Genomic DNA, 21,339 nt, shown 5'->3' with positions numbered 1-21,339 from the left:
CCTCAAAAAAAAAAAAAAAAAAAAAAAAAAAACACATAGTTGCACTAACTTTAGTTAATTTCAACCTATAATTTACAACATTTGCTGGGAATAAAAAATCCACTGTCCAATTTCCAAAGTTAACAAGACCATTTTATTAAGTTACTGCGACTTAATTTTTCAAGAAATTCAACTGACTTAAATTCACTAATTTAATTAAAACTTTTAAGTTGCAAACATGAAGTTGACATAAAATAATGTTGATCATTACATGAACTTAATATTGTGTGTAATTTAAACTCAAAGTTTAAAAGTAAGTTTGGAAACTGTGCAGTGGATTATTCCCAGCATGCTTTGCATAGAACTTGATAAGAAGAGTAAATGTTGAAATTAACTGTTATTTTATGTGTCTTTTTATGCAGAGTCATAACTGGTTTCCATGATTCCAACCCCGTATTCTGCATTGTGAAACCACAATATAGGTGTCATGCTCACATTCTACTTACATGTCCTGTTATTGTGGTTAACATGGAGGAACACAATGTACTTTTACACTAAACGATCAAATATGTCATATGTTGTCTTTCTGTTAGTGGAGATCAACACCTGCGTACATGTTCACATCATAAAAGTATGTTGTTTTCCTTCATATTAACCGTAAACACAAACTAATATTAAACCAAGTACAGATGCATTGATGATGGCCACCAGCCCATCACTTATGAAACTAACACCTAATGTCATGTTCATAGTCACAAAGTGTCCTAGAACAACGAATTATTGTCTTTGATAAATTGAATTGATCGCCTAATGACAGTTGTCAGAAACTAAGGACATTATAAACGGCGGAATCTAAAAAATATGTTTGCTTAACAACAAAAAAACAGTTTGGATCAGTTTTTTTTTTTAGTTAAAATATTAAGTTCGAAACGTAATAATAATTTAAGTTGACTCCTCAAAAAAAAACAAACAAAAAAAAAAACACGTAGTTGCACTAACTTTAGTTAATTTCAACCTATAATTTACAACATTTGCTGGGAATAAAAAATCCACTGTCCAATTTCCAAAGTAAACAAGACCATTTTTTTAAGTTACTGTGATTTAATTTTTCAAGAAATTCAACTGACTTAAATAAATACGTGATTGCAAGTTAAAAATTATAATTCACTAATTTAATTAAAACTTTTAAGTTACAAACATTAAGTTGACATAAAATAATGTTGATCATTATATGAACTTAATATTGTGTGTAATTTAAACTCAAAGTTTAAAAGTAAGTTTGGAAATTGGGTAGTGGATTATTCCCAGCATGCTTTGCATAGAACTTGATAAGAAGAGTAAATGTTGAAATTAACTGTTGTTTTATGTGTCTTTTTATGCAGAGTCATAACTGGATTCCGTGATTCCAATCCCGTATTCTGCATTGTGAAACCACAATATAGGTGTCATGCTCACATTCTACTTACATGTCCTGTTATTGTGGTTAACATGGAGGGACACAATGTACTTTTACACTAAACGATCAAATATGTCATATGTTGTCTTTCTGTTAGTGGAGACCAACACCTGCGTACATGTTCACATCATAAAAGTATGTTGTTTTCCTTCATAGTAACCGCAAACACAAACTAATATTAAACCTAGTACAGATGCACTGATGATGGCCACCAGCCCATCACTTAGATCAACTGTTACGCATGAGACCAACACCTAATGTCATGTTCATAGTCACAAAGTGTCCTAGGACAACGAACTATTGTTTTTGATGAATTGAATTGATCACCTACTGACAATCGTCAGAAACTCAGAACATGACAGGTGGCGAAATCTAAAAAATATTTTGGCTTACAAAAACAGCCAAACAGTTTTTTTTAGTTATGGCAACTTCGAATGAAATTGTTTTCAACCAGCAAACTATATTTAGTTTGGAACTTAATAATCAATTTTTAAGTTGACTCCTAAAATAAATTTAGTCGCACCAACTTGAGTTGTGACTCTGGAAGTATTTAATCTTGTCTATTTTTTGTTTAAATCCACAGCTAGTTAGCATGTATATTTAATGAACAAGTAAGATGTAACTGGCAATGCAGTGTTTACTTTACCTAAAAAAAAAACCACACACATAAAATAACAGTTAATTTCAGCATTTACTCTTCTTATCAAGTTCTGTGCAAAGCATGCTGGGAATAATCCACTGCCCATTTTCCAAAGTTAACAAGACAATTTTATTAAATTACTGTGGCTTAATTTTTAAGGAAATTCAACGGACAGAAATTTGAGTTTAAATTATACACAACATGAAGTTCATGTAATGATCAACATTATTTTATGTCAGCTGAGCTTAACAAAATGTTTGCAACTTAAAAGTTTTAATTAAATTAGTCAGTTATAATTTTTAACTTGCAATCATGCATTTATTTCAGTTGTGGTAAATGGTCCCCTGAATTACTTTTTAGAGTGATGAAAATTCTGCCAGTCTCTGTGACATTTCTAGACTGAATTCCATTTTGATAAATGGATTCCGTGATCCCGACCCCGATCCCGAATATAGGCGTCATGCTCTACTTACATGTCCAGCATGAAATTGGCGTAACATCTATTTCCAACATGTCTGGAGCTGATGGCCATTATAAATGCGTCTGCACTCCGTGTAGTATTTATCTGTGATTGTGGTTAATGTGGAGGAACACAATGTACTTTTACACTAAGCGATCTAAAAAAATATGTTATGTTCTTTACGTTGCCTTTTTGATAGTAGAGACCAACACCTGCAGACATGTCCGTCCATAGTCTTTCATTTTCTTTGCGTAAAATATGTCATGTTCCTCCATAATAACCACAAACGCAAACAAATATTAAACCAAGTACAGATGCATTGAAGACAGCCACTAGCCTGTCATTTAGATCAAGTGTGACACATGAGACCAACACCTAACGTCATGCTCATTTGATTAATTGAATTGATGGCCTACTGACAATGGGAAGAAAACAAGGACGTGGCAAACGGCAAATCAACACTTTCTCTTTTATAATGGAAGCATTTTGCATAGTTGAGACATTGTTCACACAGTGATTTCACCTTCATTGTGCAACGTACCTACATTTTTTGCTTTTGCTCGATTTTGCTGCTAGAAAAACCACCTGCGATTTGTCGCTTTCCTCGTGTCTCTTACTGAAAATGAACTGTGAAACAGCCTCAGCTCAGTCAAGAATGATCTTCAGTTTAACGTTGAAATCAAAATGACTTGAAATTTTATAAAGAAAATAAGAGCGGTGTTTTTCTGTGCAAAACGCGTTCGGGTGGTGGCCAGGTAGTTCTTACTAACCCAAGTCATGATTCAACCACAAAATGTAAAACATGACAAGCTGAAAAATTGTCATGCCGTTCCAAACCTGTGTGACTTTATTTCTTTTCTTAAGAAAACCAAAGGAGATGCAGCTTAGCTGAATGCTCATGCTATTCCTTCCTTGCAATAAAAACTGAGGACTGACAAGCTCCAAAAAGGACCATCAATCACCATGGAAGTAGCAATTCAACATGCTTGAACACACCTTGTCAAGGCACATTACATCAGTCGGACATCAGTGACTAATATCAGCATGCTAGGTTTGAGTAAGCAAAACTGCACATTAAGTTTGGATTAAATTTGGCACTGTTCATCTAACAAAAGTATGTCTATACTGAAAACAAGCCTTAATATCTGTGAAAGCACAAAGATTTTTCCTTTTGTTTATTCTTGCACTGAATGGAGAAGAGCAGTTTTGCTTTTGTGTTTCACCATGAGGTTGAGTAAATGATGACAGGATGTTGGTTTTTAGGGGAACTGCTCCTTTAAATCAGCAGCCTCCGCTCAGATTCCCAGAATGCGCCTGCAAGATACAGGCGGGCTGAATCCCGATCGAGCCGTCACTTAATGTCACAGTAAGCATCTGATCAAGGCTTTCATGTCTTTGGCCTCATTTAACAGGAAAAGACACACAGTTAATCCACAGTCCTGTATAATAGGCTTAAGTGTGACCCAGTGTGGTGCTTTTCTTACATTTACGTAGGTAACAGGATAGTAACATCGTGTGTGCTTTCGGACCGTGGGTGATCACTGAATTATAAAAACATAAAGAGGCAGAAAGACGCTCGGTGGATCGCTGTGAACGTAACCTTGAGAAAAGCAAGGCAGGGAATGGAAATTTCCCAAATGCACAGGGAAGGGTGGGACGGCTGAGCTGCGCTGTCATGTGATTCGGATGAAAATCAAACACAGCTCTTTTTTATCTGTGTGTGCAGCACCTGGGTCATTAGGATGTTACGTTTATTATCCGATGACGCCTGTCTCGTTTTGACCTTCCTTTCTCTGGCGCACATGGAGATAAATGACATTGTCCAGAAACAAACAGTTTTTGATAATAGTAGCTATTGGAAAATATAGGGTTGCTGCTTTGATAAATCGCACTGAACTGCATACAGTGTGTTTCTCAGGCAAAAGTAACTAGACGTTGAAGAAAAGAGCTGTGTTCTATAAAAAAGTCACTACCATTGTGCTTCAGGTGTTCGGGGAGGTTTGCTAGAATGTTTTGGATGGTTTTCCACCCTGAAATCTTAATATTCTGGTCCTTCATGAATAGTTTGTGTTAGTGTTTGTATCTTTTTAGGCAGTTTTATCTCACCAATGACCCCTTTAGCTCATTCAATAATTATTCTGCATTTTTTAAAATGCTGTTTGTTAGGAAATGATCCATCAATTTAACTTTAAATATTTTTCTATTGGAACAAATTCACTGAATACTTTAAACCCACATAATCAGGCTTTTTTCGAATAGAAATTGTTTGGAAAAATATAAGAATTTTTTTTTGTTAAATAAAAGTAAATAGTAAATAAAAGTAACAGAAACAAAAAAGGAAACAATTCTAACATTACGTCAATAAAAATAAATAAATAAATATTTCCATAATTTGTTTTGGCTATAGTACAATGGTGAATACAGACTAACATTTTGCCTTTTTTTATTTTGGAAACATTTTCTTATACACTATCTTTTGACATGAAAATAAATAACCGTCTTTATGTTTTAAGAGATTTAAGGAGACTTAAGCAAAACTTTCCATTTGTTCTCCTTGTAATCTCATTACTGTTTATCAGCTGATCTCATTTACTATAGTAGGAAATGAACCAAAGGAAAAGTCAGAAAACAGTTTGGTCCCCTCAGAATGAACCTAATGCTCTACTTTACAGTTCAAACTCATTTTTAACTCATTGACTGGTGGGTTTGATGAGTGGAGCGTGAATGAGGACTCTACAGCGTTATTGGCCGTCATGTTTGGTCAATATTATGATGTAATGACAACAGAGTGACACAGAGCTCTGGCATGTGTTGTCCTTCTTGGCCGAGGGCATCACTTCCTTCCCAATGTTCTTGCACAGGAAATTGTAAGAGCATTGTTATTTGAGTTATTCACCTTTGTGAACCGTACCGACTGAAGTATATGACATACCACGGCGCTGTAGCTTTATAACAACATTCGGACTGTATTTCCTGTGGGAATTAAGGGAATATGCTTGCCACTGAGATTAAATCACGCTCGATCCCTGTTATACAATCATCTCAGAGCAGGATTTTGTGATGGCATAGAGGATATCTCTGCTCTTGGCAGTTTTATTAGTCGCTTGTGGCAGTGCTGTGGTTTTATGGGTCTTGTGTACAGTGTGCTGTGCCGGTGAGAACAGTTTATCCAGGAGACCCGCTGTAATCCCGTTCCCCCACCTCTCGCCCGACGCTAACGATAGAAGTCAGCGGGTTCATATGCTTCGGATCCGGGTTGTCTTTTACAATATTAGTGGAAAGTTTTGATGCCGTTTAGAGGTTCGTCTCAGCTTCTCCTGCAGGTCCAGGAATTCAGAGCTCCTTCAGCTGTAAGCGGATTACAGGCCCAAAGCTTCATATCAAAAGATGCCCATATTCCTCCCCGCTCATACCGCCTCATTTCTGCTGTTCGTCTGGAAAATTCCCTCGACTTATGTCACTGTTCATTGTGGTTACAACCTGGCCATGGTGGTGGTCTTTAGGACTTTAGGACCAATGTTATTTTAGTGTTATATATAGACAATTTTATTCATGTTTTGAAATAGCATTTCTTTTCTTTTTTCATTTTAATTTAACTTTTAGTGATTTACATGCTTTTGTCATTTTTAGCAGTTTTTAGGTTTCATTTATTTTTATTTTCTGTATTTTTTAGCTTTTATTTATCTCCACTGCTTCAGCTTAGTTCAGTTTTCATTGTTCAGATTTTTCATCTAACATTTTATTTTCTTTTATTTCAGCTTTTTTCATATAATATATTATTAATTCACTTTTTAAATAATATAATATAATATTATAATATGTAATAGAATTTTTATCAGTTTTTTTTAAATAAGCTCTTATTTTTTATCTTTTTTTTATTTTACTTCTAGTGATTTTGCCGTGTGCTAAATTTTCATTTTTATCTGTTTATTTTTTTTAAATATAACAATTTAGGTTTAATTTTTTTCATTTGATTTCTTTTTTAGATTTTATTTATCTTTTTCAAATAATATATTATTAATATACTAATATCGTTTTTATTATCATTATTTTTAAATTAGTTCTTATTTTTAAATATTTTTATTTTAATTTCAGTGATTTTTGCTGTGTGCTTAATTGTCATTTTTATTCGTTTTTGTTCTTTTTTAAATTATTACTATTTAGGTTCAAAAAAATTCCAGTTAGTAACTGCTTCAACTTGAAGGCTTATTATTATGTTTATATTTTTATTTTTTGTTTTTGTGCTCTGGTCATTTATATTACTTTTTGTTATTTTTAAATATTAATACTTATATTGAATATATGTTTTTAATAGTTTGGTTGACAATAATAATCCTGACTAGAACCACTGTAGAACATGCAGTACACATTCTGAACATTATCCGTTCACTAAATACTCTCCCTTACAACTGTCTCGGCCTAAACCCTCCTAAAACCTTTTCATTTACGTTCATTCATTCAGCAGACGCTTTTATCTGAAGCAACGTGTATTGCATTCATGATGCACAGTCTATGCATTTCCTGGAAATCGAACCCATGACGTAGGTGTTGCTGGTAGACTTTGCATTAGATTTTGGTCCACCAGTTAGAGCAGCATCAACCAGCCCGAACCATTAAATAAGGATTCAAAGTACTTTCACACACTGAAATGCATACTGTCCCAGATGCTGATGATGCGATTGTGATGTTAAACTGTATCTCTGCTAACCTCTCATAACCCAATGACCTAAATATATCTCAGATCTCATCTTACTGTGACACTCGGCGCAGGTCAGAGAAACGAATTGAGCGCTTCTGCGTATTTGCGTAAATGAGCGTATGTGCATTCACCCCTTGTCTGTGTCAAAAGCGTTTGTTTTCCGGTCTGATAACTCCGTTATAAACACACTGAAGCTTCCCGCCACAGCTGTTCACACGATAACACGGACACAAGTGATGATAGTCCATGAGAAAGAGGACATGTGCTCCGTCATTCTCCTGGTATAACATCACCATGCCCTACTTTTTATTTTCTCTTTTAAGTGTCCATCAGGACTTTCAGTGTCAGTATTACATCAGTTACATAGCCACACATCATAAATTTTATTCCAAGAAGTACCAAAATGGCCTCAGCGGGGCTTGTTATGAGCAATGCCAGGTGGGCATTATGATGTTGAAGAGAAGCACATAGCGTGAGCCCCGTGTCGGACATTCTCGGCAGGTTCCCATGAGTGCGGACAGCGGGCGGCTGTTTGTTTAATACGAGGGGATAAAATGATTATATAAGAATGAGCCAGGAGCCGGGGGAAGATGAGCCGACCTCTGCCCCGCTCTGCGGGAGACCGGCGGGATGTCTTCTCTCTCACGGACCCCCGTGATCTGTACATCGAGAAATCCACAGACACTCTCCAGAACTTTCTTGTCTGTTTTTCTATACATTTTAATTTTCTTCATTTAATTTGAACTATGGGTTCAGACGTTTACCTGGGAGAAATTCCAAGCCATTCGCCACGCAGACTAGTACAGAAGATGTTGAAGATTGAAAATGGAATTAGGCTTGTATACCATAAAATATGATTGTTGCAATTAGCAATTACAAATTTAATTTAATATTACTCTTAAAAAAAAATGTTAAATCTAAATGAACTGGTTTCAAAGTCAAAAACATCACTGAACCAACTTAAATACATTCATGTATAACAACAAAACTGATTTTATCCGTTAAATCAACAGATTTTTATGTTAACAATTGCAAGTTACCACTTTTTTTTTAACAGTGTACAGTAACTTTCTCACACCTTCACATTTCAACTTAATTATTATTTTTAATTGATTTTAAGGCAGCATGACTGTTTACTTTTTAAGTATTTTAGATCATTGAGGAACTTTTAAAATGTATATTTTTAATAGCTACTAAAATATACTGTCGCTTTAAGACTTAAAAGCTGAAGGCATATTGTATTGTAACTAAGCTGCAGAGACACCTGGTTACGAAATTTACATCTGACCACTGACATTTACATGTTAGTGATACCTATTTGGTGTACGGAATTCTTGTCCACCCAGTCATGGTGCAGTGAAGTGGTTGCTATTATTCCCAAACAGCAAAATAACTCAAATTGAGAATTAAAAATGTCTGTTTACATACACTCTTAAAAATAAGGCAGCAAGCAGCAGGCAGCAGCTATTTGCACTAAGTGGAAAGAGTGATAGATACTATTTACACTAATTGTTAATAGAAGGTACATGCTATTTACACTAAGTATTATTCGAAGGTACATGCTATTTACACAGTGTTAAGAGAAGGTGGACATGTTAGGGGTAATATTTACACTTTACAAAACAGGTAAAATGCTATTTGTGAGAAGTAGGGTCATATATTGCACTTCACCTGCCAAATAAAAAACAAAAGGCATTAGTCTTTAAAGATGAATTCAAATTAAATAGAAACAGCTTCAGTGCGTGAAGCTTTGCTAAGGACCATCCTTTCAGGTCTCTTCTCTTGTCGGGTTATTTTGTGTTCCTCTGCCTTTTAGTTCAGCAGCACTTCCTGGCTTTTTGGGCATCACCACATCAAGATCTTTTTGTCATTTTGGTTTTGCTTCCTGTTACTGTTTAGCAAGTTTGTCAACAGACCACTTTTGTACTCACACTCTTTGCCACCACATGAAGATGCATGAGTTGCTAGCTCTATATCTAGTGGGTACACACATGATTATTTCTCATGTGCACTTAGTGAGAGTGTTTTATTTGCAAGCATGTTGATTTTTGGGTGAACTTTTCAAGAATATTTTCAAGAATTTTGGGACATCTTTGTGCTTCAACCATTTTGAATAGATGAGAGATGTGCTTTTTGATGCATTCTGTGAAAGAAAATGTGTGCACAGGGCAATCCAAAATTTGTAACTTTCTTTTTTTATTAAGTCCACTGTTTCTCTCTCTTTTTTTTTAATTATTGCATGGGTAGTCACGTGTCATTATGTCTATAAAACATTACTGCTCCATTTATTCAGAAACAAAAGTCATTTACAAATGCTATTTGTGTATTTAATGTTTAATTTTATTAGTCTGCAGCAAACATTAATGCTACCAAAGCTACTTATGGCGCTGTCAACGCTGCACTCCAACAGCTGTATATATAAAATTATTTCATTTACAGGTGTTATATTTGTAATTTGTAAAAAATGTCTATACATCAAGTCATATTTACCAGAGACTAGGCTCTCCACAGTATACGAGTAATCCTGTTTATGAGGGAAGATACATGAACGTTTATACTGGTTTAAAGAGGGAAACAATGAATGAAAATTATTTGGCAACAGTAGTTCTTATATCATTGTCTTAACAAACCAAGGTGGGCACTCCGTAAAAACTGAGGTTCCAAAAGGGAGTTTTGGACATTTTTTTTTGTTCCCCCAAAAACCCTTTCAGTGAACAGATCTCAAAAGAACCATTTTTTCTTAGTGTAAAGGACATTTTTAAAACCTATTTTTCTGATATAAAGAACCTTTTGTGGAATGAAAACGTTCCATGGATGTTAAAGATTCTTCTTGGAACCATCAATGCCAATAAAGAACCTTTATTTTTAAGAGTGTGGCATTTAAGGGATGAAATAAACTCTGTAATTTAAATGATGATTCGAAAGGATAGTAAAAAGGTTAATTTGGACCAGTCTAATTAAAGAAATCAACCACAAACCTACGAAAATGAATGAGTAAACAGAACCTCCCTCGAGTATTTACAGAACAGCGTTTAATTTACTGTCAAGGCCAGCTGCAGCCCAGAAAAAGCCATGGGTTTAGTTTGCCCTTTCACACACTAAACATTTCAATTACCTGCTTTTTTCAAGATAAATTCACCGTGATCCGAGTACTCCGAAGAAGAGGTGAACCAGTTCAGAAGGCTGTAAGGGTTTGCAGAAGGATTTCCATATACTTGGGCCTCCTTTTATCCACAGTCAGGCAGATAGTTTACCAAAGGAAGAAATTCAGCACCACTACACCTCTCTCTGGGACAAGACGTCCTACAAAGATCGGTGTGAGGGTAAACCGTAAAAACCTCAAACAAGTGACACAGAACCATGGGGTGACAGTGAAAAGATCTGCCCTGATTAAGATACCCAGACACATGATAACGTCAGTCTAGCGTAAGAACAACACTGACAAACAGTGCTCGTGGGAGGTTATCACAGAAAAAAAGCACTGATTTCCAGAAACAAAACATTGTTGGCCATCTCAAGCTTGCAGGAGACTTTCCAGGATGTTCTGAAACTCTACTGGAAAAACGACAGATGATATGATTAAAGAACATTTTGGTAACATTAAATTTCTCTTACAGTGGTATTTCCCCTCTAAAACTTAAAATTCAGGTCATCAACACTTTTTTTTTTTTTTTTTAAATCTTCTTTTGTTTTCCACAGAAGTAAGGATTCAGAAACCATTCCTTCAGAAATCCAAATAATTCTAATGGACTGGCAGGTCAAAGCATTTTTTTAAATAAAATATGGCACTGAAGAACATTTTGACAGCACATTTTCAGAAACCATAACTTCAGAAATCAAGATATTTTCAATGGATTGGCAGGTGAAAGCTTTTTTTTTCAATAACATATAGCACTGAAGAACATTTTGAGAGTACATTTTCAGAAACCATTCCTTCAGAAATCCAGATAATTCTAATGGATTGGCAAGTGAAAGCATTTTTTCAATAAAATATGGCACTGAAAAACATTTTGACAGCACATTTTCAGAAACCATTCTATTCAAACATCAAGATATTTCCAATGGATTAGCAGGTTAAAGCATTTATTCACTAAAATGCACAGAAGCACATCATACAACTACATTTCAGAAACCATTCCTTCAGAATTCAAGACAATGGATTCACAGGAAGGTATTATTTGAATGAATGAATGAACTGAAAATCTCCTGTGGTGAACAAATGCTATTAAATTTTGCTATATCTTCAGATAACACACGATGGTGTCCTCCCATTTTTTGCTATGCAAAGAATGTCATTTCTCGATGGATGCTACTAGTTTCAAAGGCAGAGCTGGGATTTCTTCCATCCGTTTTTCACACAGTGTGGAGACAGAAAAATGCTTTTGTTGATCCAGTCTTACCTATGGAGTCGGGGTGTCGCCTGGGGCCCCACAGCCTGTTTCAATAGGTCAGACATTCCAGCATCCGTGTTCTTTTGTGAACTCCAGCTCAGAGGCTGCAGTGGCCTTTAATCCGAGGGTAAATCACCGTGGACCGGAGTCCCGTACGGCCCTGCTCCACTTCCACTGGGGGATTTGGCCGATCGGGGGGTGACGAAGAACTTCTGTGCGAAGGTGGTCAGGCGAGTGATTCGTTTAAGTTATGCTGGGAGCGAAAGAAACAACAAACTCGACTCGTTGCCCTTGTCTGCCGTGACCCAAAGCCGAGCGGGCTCTACCAGCATGGGGCCGCACTCATTCCCGACTCGTTTAATCTGTCACTTGTGTCTAACGTCATCTCAGAAGTTCCTCTTTTTGTAAAATTCCTCCTTTTGTTCCTCACATCTCCTCTCATAGTCATGTGGACTCATGATCTTATTGACTCCCATGGAAAAGTCATTGTCTTTGACATCTGAGTGTTTCTCAGCAGACCAGATGAAATGTTTTTCTCCAAGTAATCTTATAACTGACTCCTTTGGGTTTGTTTAGGAGGAACGACAAAGACAACGGTGATTGTTAATTCATACCGGAGAACTTTGTTACCTCTCCTGTACCTCTACACATATAGCATTTCCTCGGTTAAAATGTGGCACAGGGTGGGTTGTGGTCTGTATCTGTGGTTCCTCTGAAGTCAAAATTTCTGTCACAAACACTAGATATTCACCTTTACCACAGAAGAATATGTTATTGTTTAGATTTTGATCTTTCATAGCAACGTAAACTTAACATTTTTAATTCTACATTTCTTTGCCTCAGATGTTTCTCCTAAAATCCAAGTCAATTGTTGACAACCAGTCGGCATATACGGAGATACAAAATGAATGTGCCCAGAAGCTCAGATCGTTTGGTCTTGGGAGAATTTCATTAAACTTTACCTTGAGATCTTTGACTTGTCAAGCAGTTTGAGATTATTGGCCTCTCAGGTGTCATGAAGAACCTTTAACATTCATATAATCTTCATATAATGGTGCCATATAAAAACGGTTTTTGTTCCCCAAAGAACCTTTCAGTAAACAGAGAGGAAGCTTTTGTGGCTCTTCATGGAACTGTCAGTGCCAATAAAAAGCCTTTATTTTTCAAAGTGTAGAACCTTTCCATTGCACAAAAGTTTCTCAAGATTATTAAAATGTTCTTTTAATAACGGATCACTGAAAGGTTCTTTGGTGAACCCCATTTTTGAGAACTTCTTAAACTCTAGACAGGACATTAGAGATTATTGAGCCAAGTACTGTAAGATTATTGTGGTCTTTAGCTCTGAAAATTCGGGGGTGTTGTCCAGGAGACGCAGCTGTGATATTAAAGGTTTCATCTGTTAATTTTACTCCTATGAGCAAGAAGAAGGCAGTGAACTCCTTCGTGAGGCTGGGAATGAAAGTCACTCCTCGTCTGGGTCAGGACTGGTCTCTGTTTGTATACAATCATGTCACAGGCTCCACCCACAAGTGTCTGCCGGCTGATGCAATGCGACCGGCGAATATAAACCCACATTCAGCAGCATCAGGACACGACTGTGATACCGGACGCGCCCAGAGGACATCTCCGTCTGTCTTCAACATTATTATTAATAATACAGACTGTAGGGTTTATAAATATTACACTATTTGTATTTATTTTTAATTTACTGTATTAATAGTAGCATATTTATTCGGTATCTGTCACGGTACGTTTTTGAAGGCTCAATCGTTATCGGTTTTGTAATTGATCACTGGAACATTCTTCGCGACTGGGAGGGTTTGGTTTTTTTCCATTTATAAACGAACTGAAGAAACGGATTTCTCTTCTTTAATTCTTGAGGTAAGATCTCATTCCGGTTTTAAGTTATTTTCTGTTTTAGAAACGTGATGTTTCCCTGACCCTTTTTTTAACCTGAACACACTTTAATCGCGTTTATTTGATCGTTTTAATTCGTTTTGGGCCATTTTGCCTTGTGCCACTTCGGTTTCTCGGCGTGACTCATTCGTGTTTCATCATCTACTTTCCACACATCCGTTCAAAAGGATGCATTCGTTAATCAAACACACTGATGCTTGCGCGTCTCAAATCATCTTACATATTGATATTTTGGAAAATGCTGTCAAAGTCTGGATAGGCTATATTAAATTACACGATTTAATGGGTTTTATTGGCGTTGTCGTTTGATTTGTCCGGTGGTTGTTGATAAATGTGTGGGCGTCTGCTTTACGCACATCGAGCATCTGCGTTTTCCTCATTCTATGAATATTATCATTTTTGTTTGATCTTAAACAATTATTCATGTGGTTTGGGAATTTAAACCGACAGTTAATACCTCAGTTTCCTTGTCACGGTCTAAAATTGTCATCAGAATCTGTTTAAATCGGTTAAACGGCAAGAATTAATATCTTAATTGGTTAGATTTAATCATTTTCTTCCTAATGTATAAATATAGACTGATGAGACGTCGGTATTAATAGTTGATGACGATGCGGCGGATGCAGCGTGTGCTGCTGATCTATTGTCGGTGCCGGCCGGTTTGTAATTTTCCACTCTTGGTGGGTCACATGACCATCTGAGCCCCGGTTTGCGGAGAAGAGCAGAGGCGCGGCTCACGCACTGAGAAGCATTGATGGTCTTCTAAGGTTTCTGAGGATGTGCGATCGACTCAAATAACCATTATGGAGATTGGTTTACAATTTCTGCTTTTTGAAACAACAATAATAACTAAATAATCGTTAAACGACAATGAAATTGTCTTTTTACGTTTCTTTAGTAATAATGACGATCAAGTTTGAGTTAAAATGCTTTCAAAATGCTATATTTAAGTAATAAACTTAAAGTGCAAAGTGTTTCTCGTTTGAGAAGAGTCGAGTAACTCATTCAAATAAGATGTTAAACAGGTTTTCCTGTGAACATCATTGTTTCCTGTTATGTAAAGGTGTTTCTGTAATGCTGTTGTTGGTCCTTAGAAACTCCCCTATCGGCTAAACATAGGTCAACAGTGTAAGTCAAACCAATTACTGAAGAATTTATACAAAATGCTAAATTAGTGTATGTCCCCAAAAATACCAATTTTTTTCTAACAGTGGTTAAGCAAAACCTAAATCCTTACATAATAAGGAAAATATTTCATTGTTTTATATTACAGGTTGAACAAAGCTCCTGTAAATATAAAGATGAGAGATTTTGACTGCGCTCCAGACATGAACACTAACAATTACAACAGCAAGGAGTACAGACCCATCCAAGTTCTTTCAAATGGGTAAAACTTGCTTTGTTTGACCTAGACTGAGCTTTTGTAACCTTTAAATAGCATTATAATTACAGCAATAAAACAGACATTTTAAAATATTAAAAATAATCGTTCAATAATTCAATTTTGGGTCACATGACCTGATGCCCGTTTGTGGAGCTGAGGCGTGGCTCCACTGAGCAATGCTTGGACTTGCATTTTCTTAAAAAAACGAAGGAGTGTGCATTGGCATTCCTTCAAAGATTTCTGGGGATCGACTGTCAGAAAACCACTTTGGTTATTTCTGATTTTGAAACAAGAACACCCTAATAATCATTACGCTACAATGAACATTAAATGTTAATAATCAGTGAACAGATAATAATGAGCACATCTGAGGTAAAATACAAAATGCAAATCTTTGTTCAGGCTGTATTTAACTAATAAACTTGTTTTGCATTGCAGAATGAGCAAAGCTGCAAATACAAAGATGAGTCCTTTCAACATCGCTCCAGACATAGACAGCAGCAGTTCCAACAGCAACGAGTACAGTTGTCCCACCAAAGTTCCTCTCAATGGGTAAAAAGAGCTTCATTTGATCTGGACAGGTCACTATTAGTTAATAAATCTTCCCTTAAGTTGATCTAATGCACTGCTGTGGTTACAGAATGCAATATACCGACGTGGACGCTGAAAGCCAGAACTTCCTCCCTGATCAGCTGGGCAAGAAAAAATGTGAAGCTGAATATGTAAGTGGTTGATCTGGTCTGATTGGTTTAATCAGATATCACAGTTTACCGAAGCCTGGACATCACAAAAACCTCACTTTTCTTGTTTGTCAGAGCCCTGGTTCGGCGTCGTTCGGAATGTCAGTGTTTAACTTGGGCAATGCCATCATGGGAAGTGGAATACTGGGACTTTCCTATGCCATGGCCAACACTGGCATTGCCATGTTTGTGTGAGTATCAAGGTGCCTCTTTATATCCGTACAGCCAAAAACATCAGTTTTCTCATTCATTTTAACAAGCAGACAAGTAAGAGTAGTGATTTTAGGACGTTTGTAATCTATGAACACAGTGTACACAAACGTCGCCAATTTATCCTGTTTAGGGTAATTAGTGTCATTAATGAGTACAGCAGTTTGCCCCAGATTCTGTTCTGTTTAAATCTGCTCCAGCTGATCTGAGTCAGTGAGTTCGGCCCTGATTAAGGGAGTAAATGCAAGTCGTGCTTCGTTTTAGTGTTTACAAACAAAGCCGTATTTGTTAATCTGGTGGTTTCTGCTGGTTATGTAAAGGTGTTGCAGGTGGAGCAATTCTCCAGGAACCATCAAAGAATGACTAGAATGACTACTTACACAACCGAAATGGCATTGCCAATGTGCACAGTATAATCCTGGTGATTTAAAACTAGATGCATTAAGGAAAACTTGTACTGTGCAGTTAAGGAATGGGTTAAATAGCAAAGATGTGACCGGCAGCTCCAGGCATGTGAAGTGGAAATCTACTGAAGGTCACGCAGGTTATAACAGGATCAAGCGAGCTCCAGACAGTGGAATGAATGAGGGTGTGAGAATATAATCACGTCTAATCCATAGTCACCTCCCTCTATTACGAACACATGTGTTTGCGTGTGCGTTCGTAACGTGACTGATTACAGACAGTCAATTATGTCCAGTTGTCGGGCGAGCGAACGCTTGAGGTCATCTCGTCTATGCAGACGCTCAATTTAACCTGAATGTCAGCATTAGCTTTCTGCTTTTCTTAATGCATATTCTTGGACTTTCAGTGCACAGTTTGTTATTGCAGTCTTTCATGATAATGCAGTTTTTCAGTTCAAGTCGTCTTGTGTTTTTGAAATAAATGTTGACTTTAGCAGTGTTTAAAGAGAGCGTTGCAACCCGTGAGAGAGTCTGAGAGCCATTTCAATAATTCAGTGTTTTTGTTCATGTCTGCAGGATCCTGCTGGTCGCCGTGGCCATTTTCTCGCTCTACTCAGTCCATTTGCTGCTCAAAACCGCCAACGAAGGAGGTTAGCTTCTCTCTGTGAGACTATACTTCTATTTTTAACTGAGATAAGCATGAGTTTTAATGCTCTGCCTCCTCCGTCCAGGTTCTCTGGTGTATGAACAGCTGGGGTACAAGGCATTCGGGATTCCTGGCAAACTGGCAGCGTCCTGCTCTATCACCATGCAAAACTTCGGAGGTACGACTAGCAAGAACTCCCAAATATTTCTTTTTTTTTTTTTAAATCATTTATATTTGTTACCTGCAAATGTGCAGATATCAAGTGATATTTTGGTTTGGGCTAAAATGTTTTTAAACTCTCTTTCAATCTCAGCTATGGCCAGCTACCTCTACATCGTGAAGTACGAGCTGCCCATTGTCATCAAGGCTTTCCTGGACTCCAACGACAAGTAAGATGTCATTTATTGCCGTCACGTGTGCATCATAGATGATGTCCGGGGCTGTGCGAGGACTAGGACCGCACAGGCTGATGTTGTTGTTGTTGTTGTACTAGAATGTTTTTCAGCTCTGTGTAGAACAGTGTGAGCGCTTCATTGTACAGCTGTCCGATCGGGGGGGGGTCTGAACGTCTGTTCAAAGACGTCGATTGAGAGCTTTGTGACAGTGACCCAATGCAACAAACACTGACATCAAAGATGCAGACCCCTACATGGAGCCCCTGCACACAAAGCCACATGACAGATCTGAAACACGCTCTAGAGTTTTGTTTGTGAAACAGGATGTTGCAGAACAGCTGCGTGTCATTTCCTCAGCATGCTAATATCGATCTCTTTGGTTTGTTTTGCAGTTCGTGGTACACTAACGGCGATTATCTGGTGCTCATCGTCACTTTGGGAATCATCCTGCCACTCTCGCTGCTTAAAAACCTGGGTAAGTGTTTCCACGCTCTCACAAAATGTGTCGCAAAAACCACGTTTTACCCCCAAATAAATAACAAAATTATATTTTGCAAACAGAACATTAGAATTAATCACCTAAAAGCTTCATTTTCTTCATAATATGTTTTAGAATAAATACAATTATTATTATTATAAATGTTAAATTACAAATAAAATGTAATACAATTGTAGAAATGAAATATTTTAGTGCTTTATGCTGATCCTCATGGTTTGTGTTTCATTTCAGGTTATCTGGGATACACTAGTGGTTTTTCATTGTTGTGCATGGTGTTCTTCCTTATTGTGGTGAGTACTGCGATATTCGCCTTAAATTGCTCTTGTTTAACATAGAAATAAATGCGCAAATGAAAGCACAAGCTGCTATTGTTAGTCTGATGAGACATTCCCTCCTGCTGTTGTTCTTCAGGTGATCTACAAGAAGTTCCAGATCCCCTGTCCGTTACCGGAGAACTTCATTAACATCACAGAGAACGTCTCTCAGCCGCAGGTCAACACTACAGATGAGGAGTGCTGCAAACCCAAGTACTTCGTCTTCAACTCGCAGGTACGAGACGGATATTTGCATTCGGATATTTGCATTTGAGTGAAAGGAGTGTGCGGTGATCTAACTGTATTGTTTTATCTTAGACTGTGTATGCGGTGCCCATTCTGACCTTTGCGTTTGTGTGCCACCCGGCTATTCTGCCCATGTACGAGGAGCTCAAAGAGTGAGTGCAACTTTAATGCTTAAATATAAAATATTTAATCGCTGGAAGCTGCATTTTGTGAGTTCAGACTAACTCTTTTTCAAACTTTCTATCTGCAGTCGTTCCAGAAAGAAGATGCAGAATGTTGCAAATGTGTCGTTCCTGGGAATGTTTGTCATGTATCTGTTGGCCGCTCTGTTTGGATACCTGACCTTCAACGGTGAGCAATGCACAGACACATGGGCAGAGCCTGAATGTCTTCAAAATGCATAACGACACATTTTAAAGTCCAGTGACAGGTTAAAATATACAGCGAGCCAGTGTTTGTTTTAAACGGAGGTGTGTCTGTTAAAGCTCACCAGATTGAGCCGGCAGAAAGCCAGCGTTGAATCTCTCCGCGGCTTCAGTCGGTTTCGCAAGTTTTGGGAAAGTGTTCAGCTGTTTGCCGCAGCAGGAATAGAACATCGTGTTTGATGTTTTTACGTTTCCCTGATAGACAGGAAACGTTACGCAACGCAGGGATTTCTCAGACTTGGGGAAGGGAAAATAAACATGTTTGTGGGATGGCTTGTTTGACGTGCAGGACAAAAGTTAAAGCAGAGTTTGTTGACAATAATGTTTTTTTACCATTCAGAGGAGGGTAACTAAAGCTAAAACTAAAAACTAAAATAGCTTAAAATACTAAAATTGCTAAAACTACAACTGATATAACATTTCATCAGAAAATATACATTTAAAAAATCTAAAACTGCTAAAAATGACAAGAGCACAACAAAATGACTAAATCTTTAAAATGCAAATGAAAAAAATAAAACTAATTCAAAAGATTAGTAAAAACTATAATCTCAACTAACAAAAATAAGTTCAGAAATGTTTTTCACATTCTACGATTAGAATGTGAAAACCATTTAAAAATATTGGTTATTGTGTCAACATTCCATTTTATCATTTTGAAAACATGAGAATGTTCTAAAACAAGCTGTAATTTAAAAAAAAAATTATCATAAACAATGTATAGATAATGTTTTTGTGCTGATGTTTTGAGAACATTATTAAACAACAGATAACTTTGAATGAATGTTTTATTAACATTGCGGAAAGAACGCTTGTTCACAACTAAAATAACACCTAAGTCTGAACTAAAGACCATGTTTCTTTTATTCCACAGAGGCCGTTGAACCCGAGCTGCTGCACACTTACTCAAAGGTCTACAATTTCGATGTGGTGCTCCTGATCGTGCGTTTGGCTGTCCTGACCGCCGTGACGTTGACAGTGCCCGTGGTTCTCTTCCCAGTGAGTGTTTCAGCACATTTACAGGGCTGGAAACATAAAAACATTGCAGGAGTGTTGACCAAACATTTTTTTTTAATAACTTTTCAGATCCGCACCTCAGTCAACCATTTGCTCGGCGCCTCTAAGGACTTCAGCTGGCCGCGTCACATCGGCATCACCGTTGCCCTGCTGGTCTGCGTGAACATCCTTGTCATCTTCGTTCCCACCATCAGAGACATTTTCGGATTCATCGGTAAGTGTGACACAGGAAGTGATTTATTTATTTATTTATTTATTTTTTAAAGTCATTTTATATTTAAATATTCAAAAATACTATCAAATGTAGGTTTTTTAATAAAAACCTAAAAAATGTTATATACAAATATGATTTTTTTTTAATAGTTTTTAAAATATGTCTTTAAACATTTTATTTAAAGTCAATGATTTTAATGTTTTTTGGCTCTCTGCAGGTGCATCTGCTGCTGCTATGCTGATCTTCATCCTTCCCTCGGCCTTCTACATCAAACTGGTGAAGAAGGAGCCCATGAAGTCTATACAGAAGATCGGGGTAAGACATGCTCTGACCGAACACGTGTGTTATTGACGTGCGATCGACACACTATGTCTCATCACACTCTCGTTCTTCACAGGCGACTTTGTTCCTCATCGTGGGATTCATTGTGATGGTCGGCAGCATGGCTTTGATCATCGTAGACTGGATCCACAACGCAGGATCTTCAGGCGAGCACGCAGACGGCCACTAGTGGGCGTGTCCTAACCTTGATCGACAGGCAGATGTGCGGAACCGAGCCGCTTACGCTGCAATTGAGAACTAGAAGAAGCTGCTCTATTTTCAGCGCAGAGCAAAGACAAACATCCCATTCTGAGAGAATGTCCTGAACTTTGTACAGTATGCTGTTAGGCCACACAGATGGTGATCCACTTGTATTGTTGTGCTTCTTTTTTTATGTTGATTTGCTTTTCTTTTATGTTGTTCTTCCGGTACAGCTGAGTTTTCGGTGGTACGTCGCACAGGAACGTGTGCATCATTCGCATTTTTAGGTTAGGCGTTTCGTACTCACAACCAAAACGATTTCACGATCAACAGCGAGCCGAACGTCGCCTGCAGATATGTGTTTCGATCCATTTGTACCTTTGCCAAAAATATCGGTGTTTGTAAGTAGAAAAGCACTTACTCTTTTTCAGCAAATGTGAAAAAACTGTAATTTCGCACATTTTGGCTGTGCTTTAATGCGTTCGTTACAATGCCATTTATACTGTACTACTTGAGTCACCTTTACCTGTCGTGTAGATCTACTAATGAACAAATATTGATTTGTAGTTGTCGATTTCAGGCAGGTGGAACGGTTGAATGACTTTACTGTAACTTATTTAAACCTGGACGACAGCGATGGGTGCTTTGAAGTCAACATGAGACCCAGCTAACAGAACATTTGTTCCGGTAACGTTAAAAGAACGTTCGTTCAAGGTTCGTCATTGATTCTCCCAAAACGTTGCAGCAAAAATTCTGAAACACGTTTAGAATGTTTTTTGTT

General features: G+C 37.3%; 1 protein-coding gene across 1 annotated transcript; it reads left to right on the top strand.

Moving 5' to 3' along the window:
- The first annotated feature begins 13,198 nt into the window (after window positions 1-13,198).
- Window positions 13,199-21,112, top strand: slc38a2 (solute carrier family 38 member 2). The gene is made up of 17 exons (XM_051107161.1): window positions 13,199-13,506; window positions 14,816-14,929; window positions 15,365-15,478; window positions 15,567-15,648; window positions 15,742-15,857; window positions 16,857-16,930; window positions 17,012-17,104; window positions 17,240-17,315; window positions 17,714-17,796; window positions 18,052-18,110; window positions 18,232-18,369; window positions 18,453-18,532; window positions 18,631-18,731; window positions 19,680-19,804; window positions 19,892-20,036; window positions 20,254-20,351; window positions 20,434-21,112. Exons 2-17 carry the CDS (start codon window positions 14,844-14,846, stop codon window positions 20,545-20,547), a joined length of 1,584 nt encoding a protein of 527 aa, XP_050963118.1. The 5' UTR covers window positions 13,199-13,506; window positions 14,816-14,843; the 3' UTR covers window positions 20,548-21,112.
- The last annotated feature ends 227 nt before the right edge of the window (window positions 21,113-21,339 follow it).

This window comes from Labeo rohita, chromosome 4 (assembly GCF_022985175.1).
Source record: "Labeo rohita strain BAU-BD-2019 chromosome 4, IGBB_LRoh.1.0, whole genome shotgun sequence".
Taxonomy (NCBI): domain Eukaryota; kingdom Metazoa; phylum Chordata; class Actinopteri; order Cypriniformes; family Cyprinidae; genus Labeo; species Labeo rohita.
This window is presented reverse-complemented; position numbering and strand designations above follow the sequence as displayed.

Excerpts from the sequence above, each read along its gene's own strand:
- slc38a2 (XM_051107161.1), top strand. The coding sequence starts at position 14,844 with ATGAGAGATTTTGACTGCGCTCCAGACATGAACACTAACAATTACAAC. Across the intron at positions 17,105-17,239 it reads CACCATGCAAAACTTCGGAG|CTATGGCCAGCTACCTCTAC; the intron begins GTACGACTAGCA and ends TTTCAATCTCAG. Across the intron at positions 18,732-19,679 it reads TGGATACCTGACCTTCAACG|AGGCCGTTGAACCCGAGCTG; the intron begins GTGAGCAATGCA and ends TTTATTCCACAG.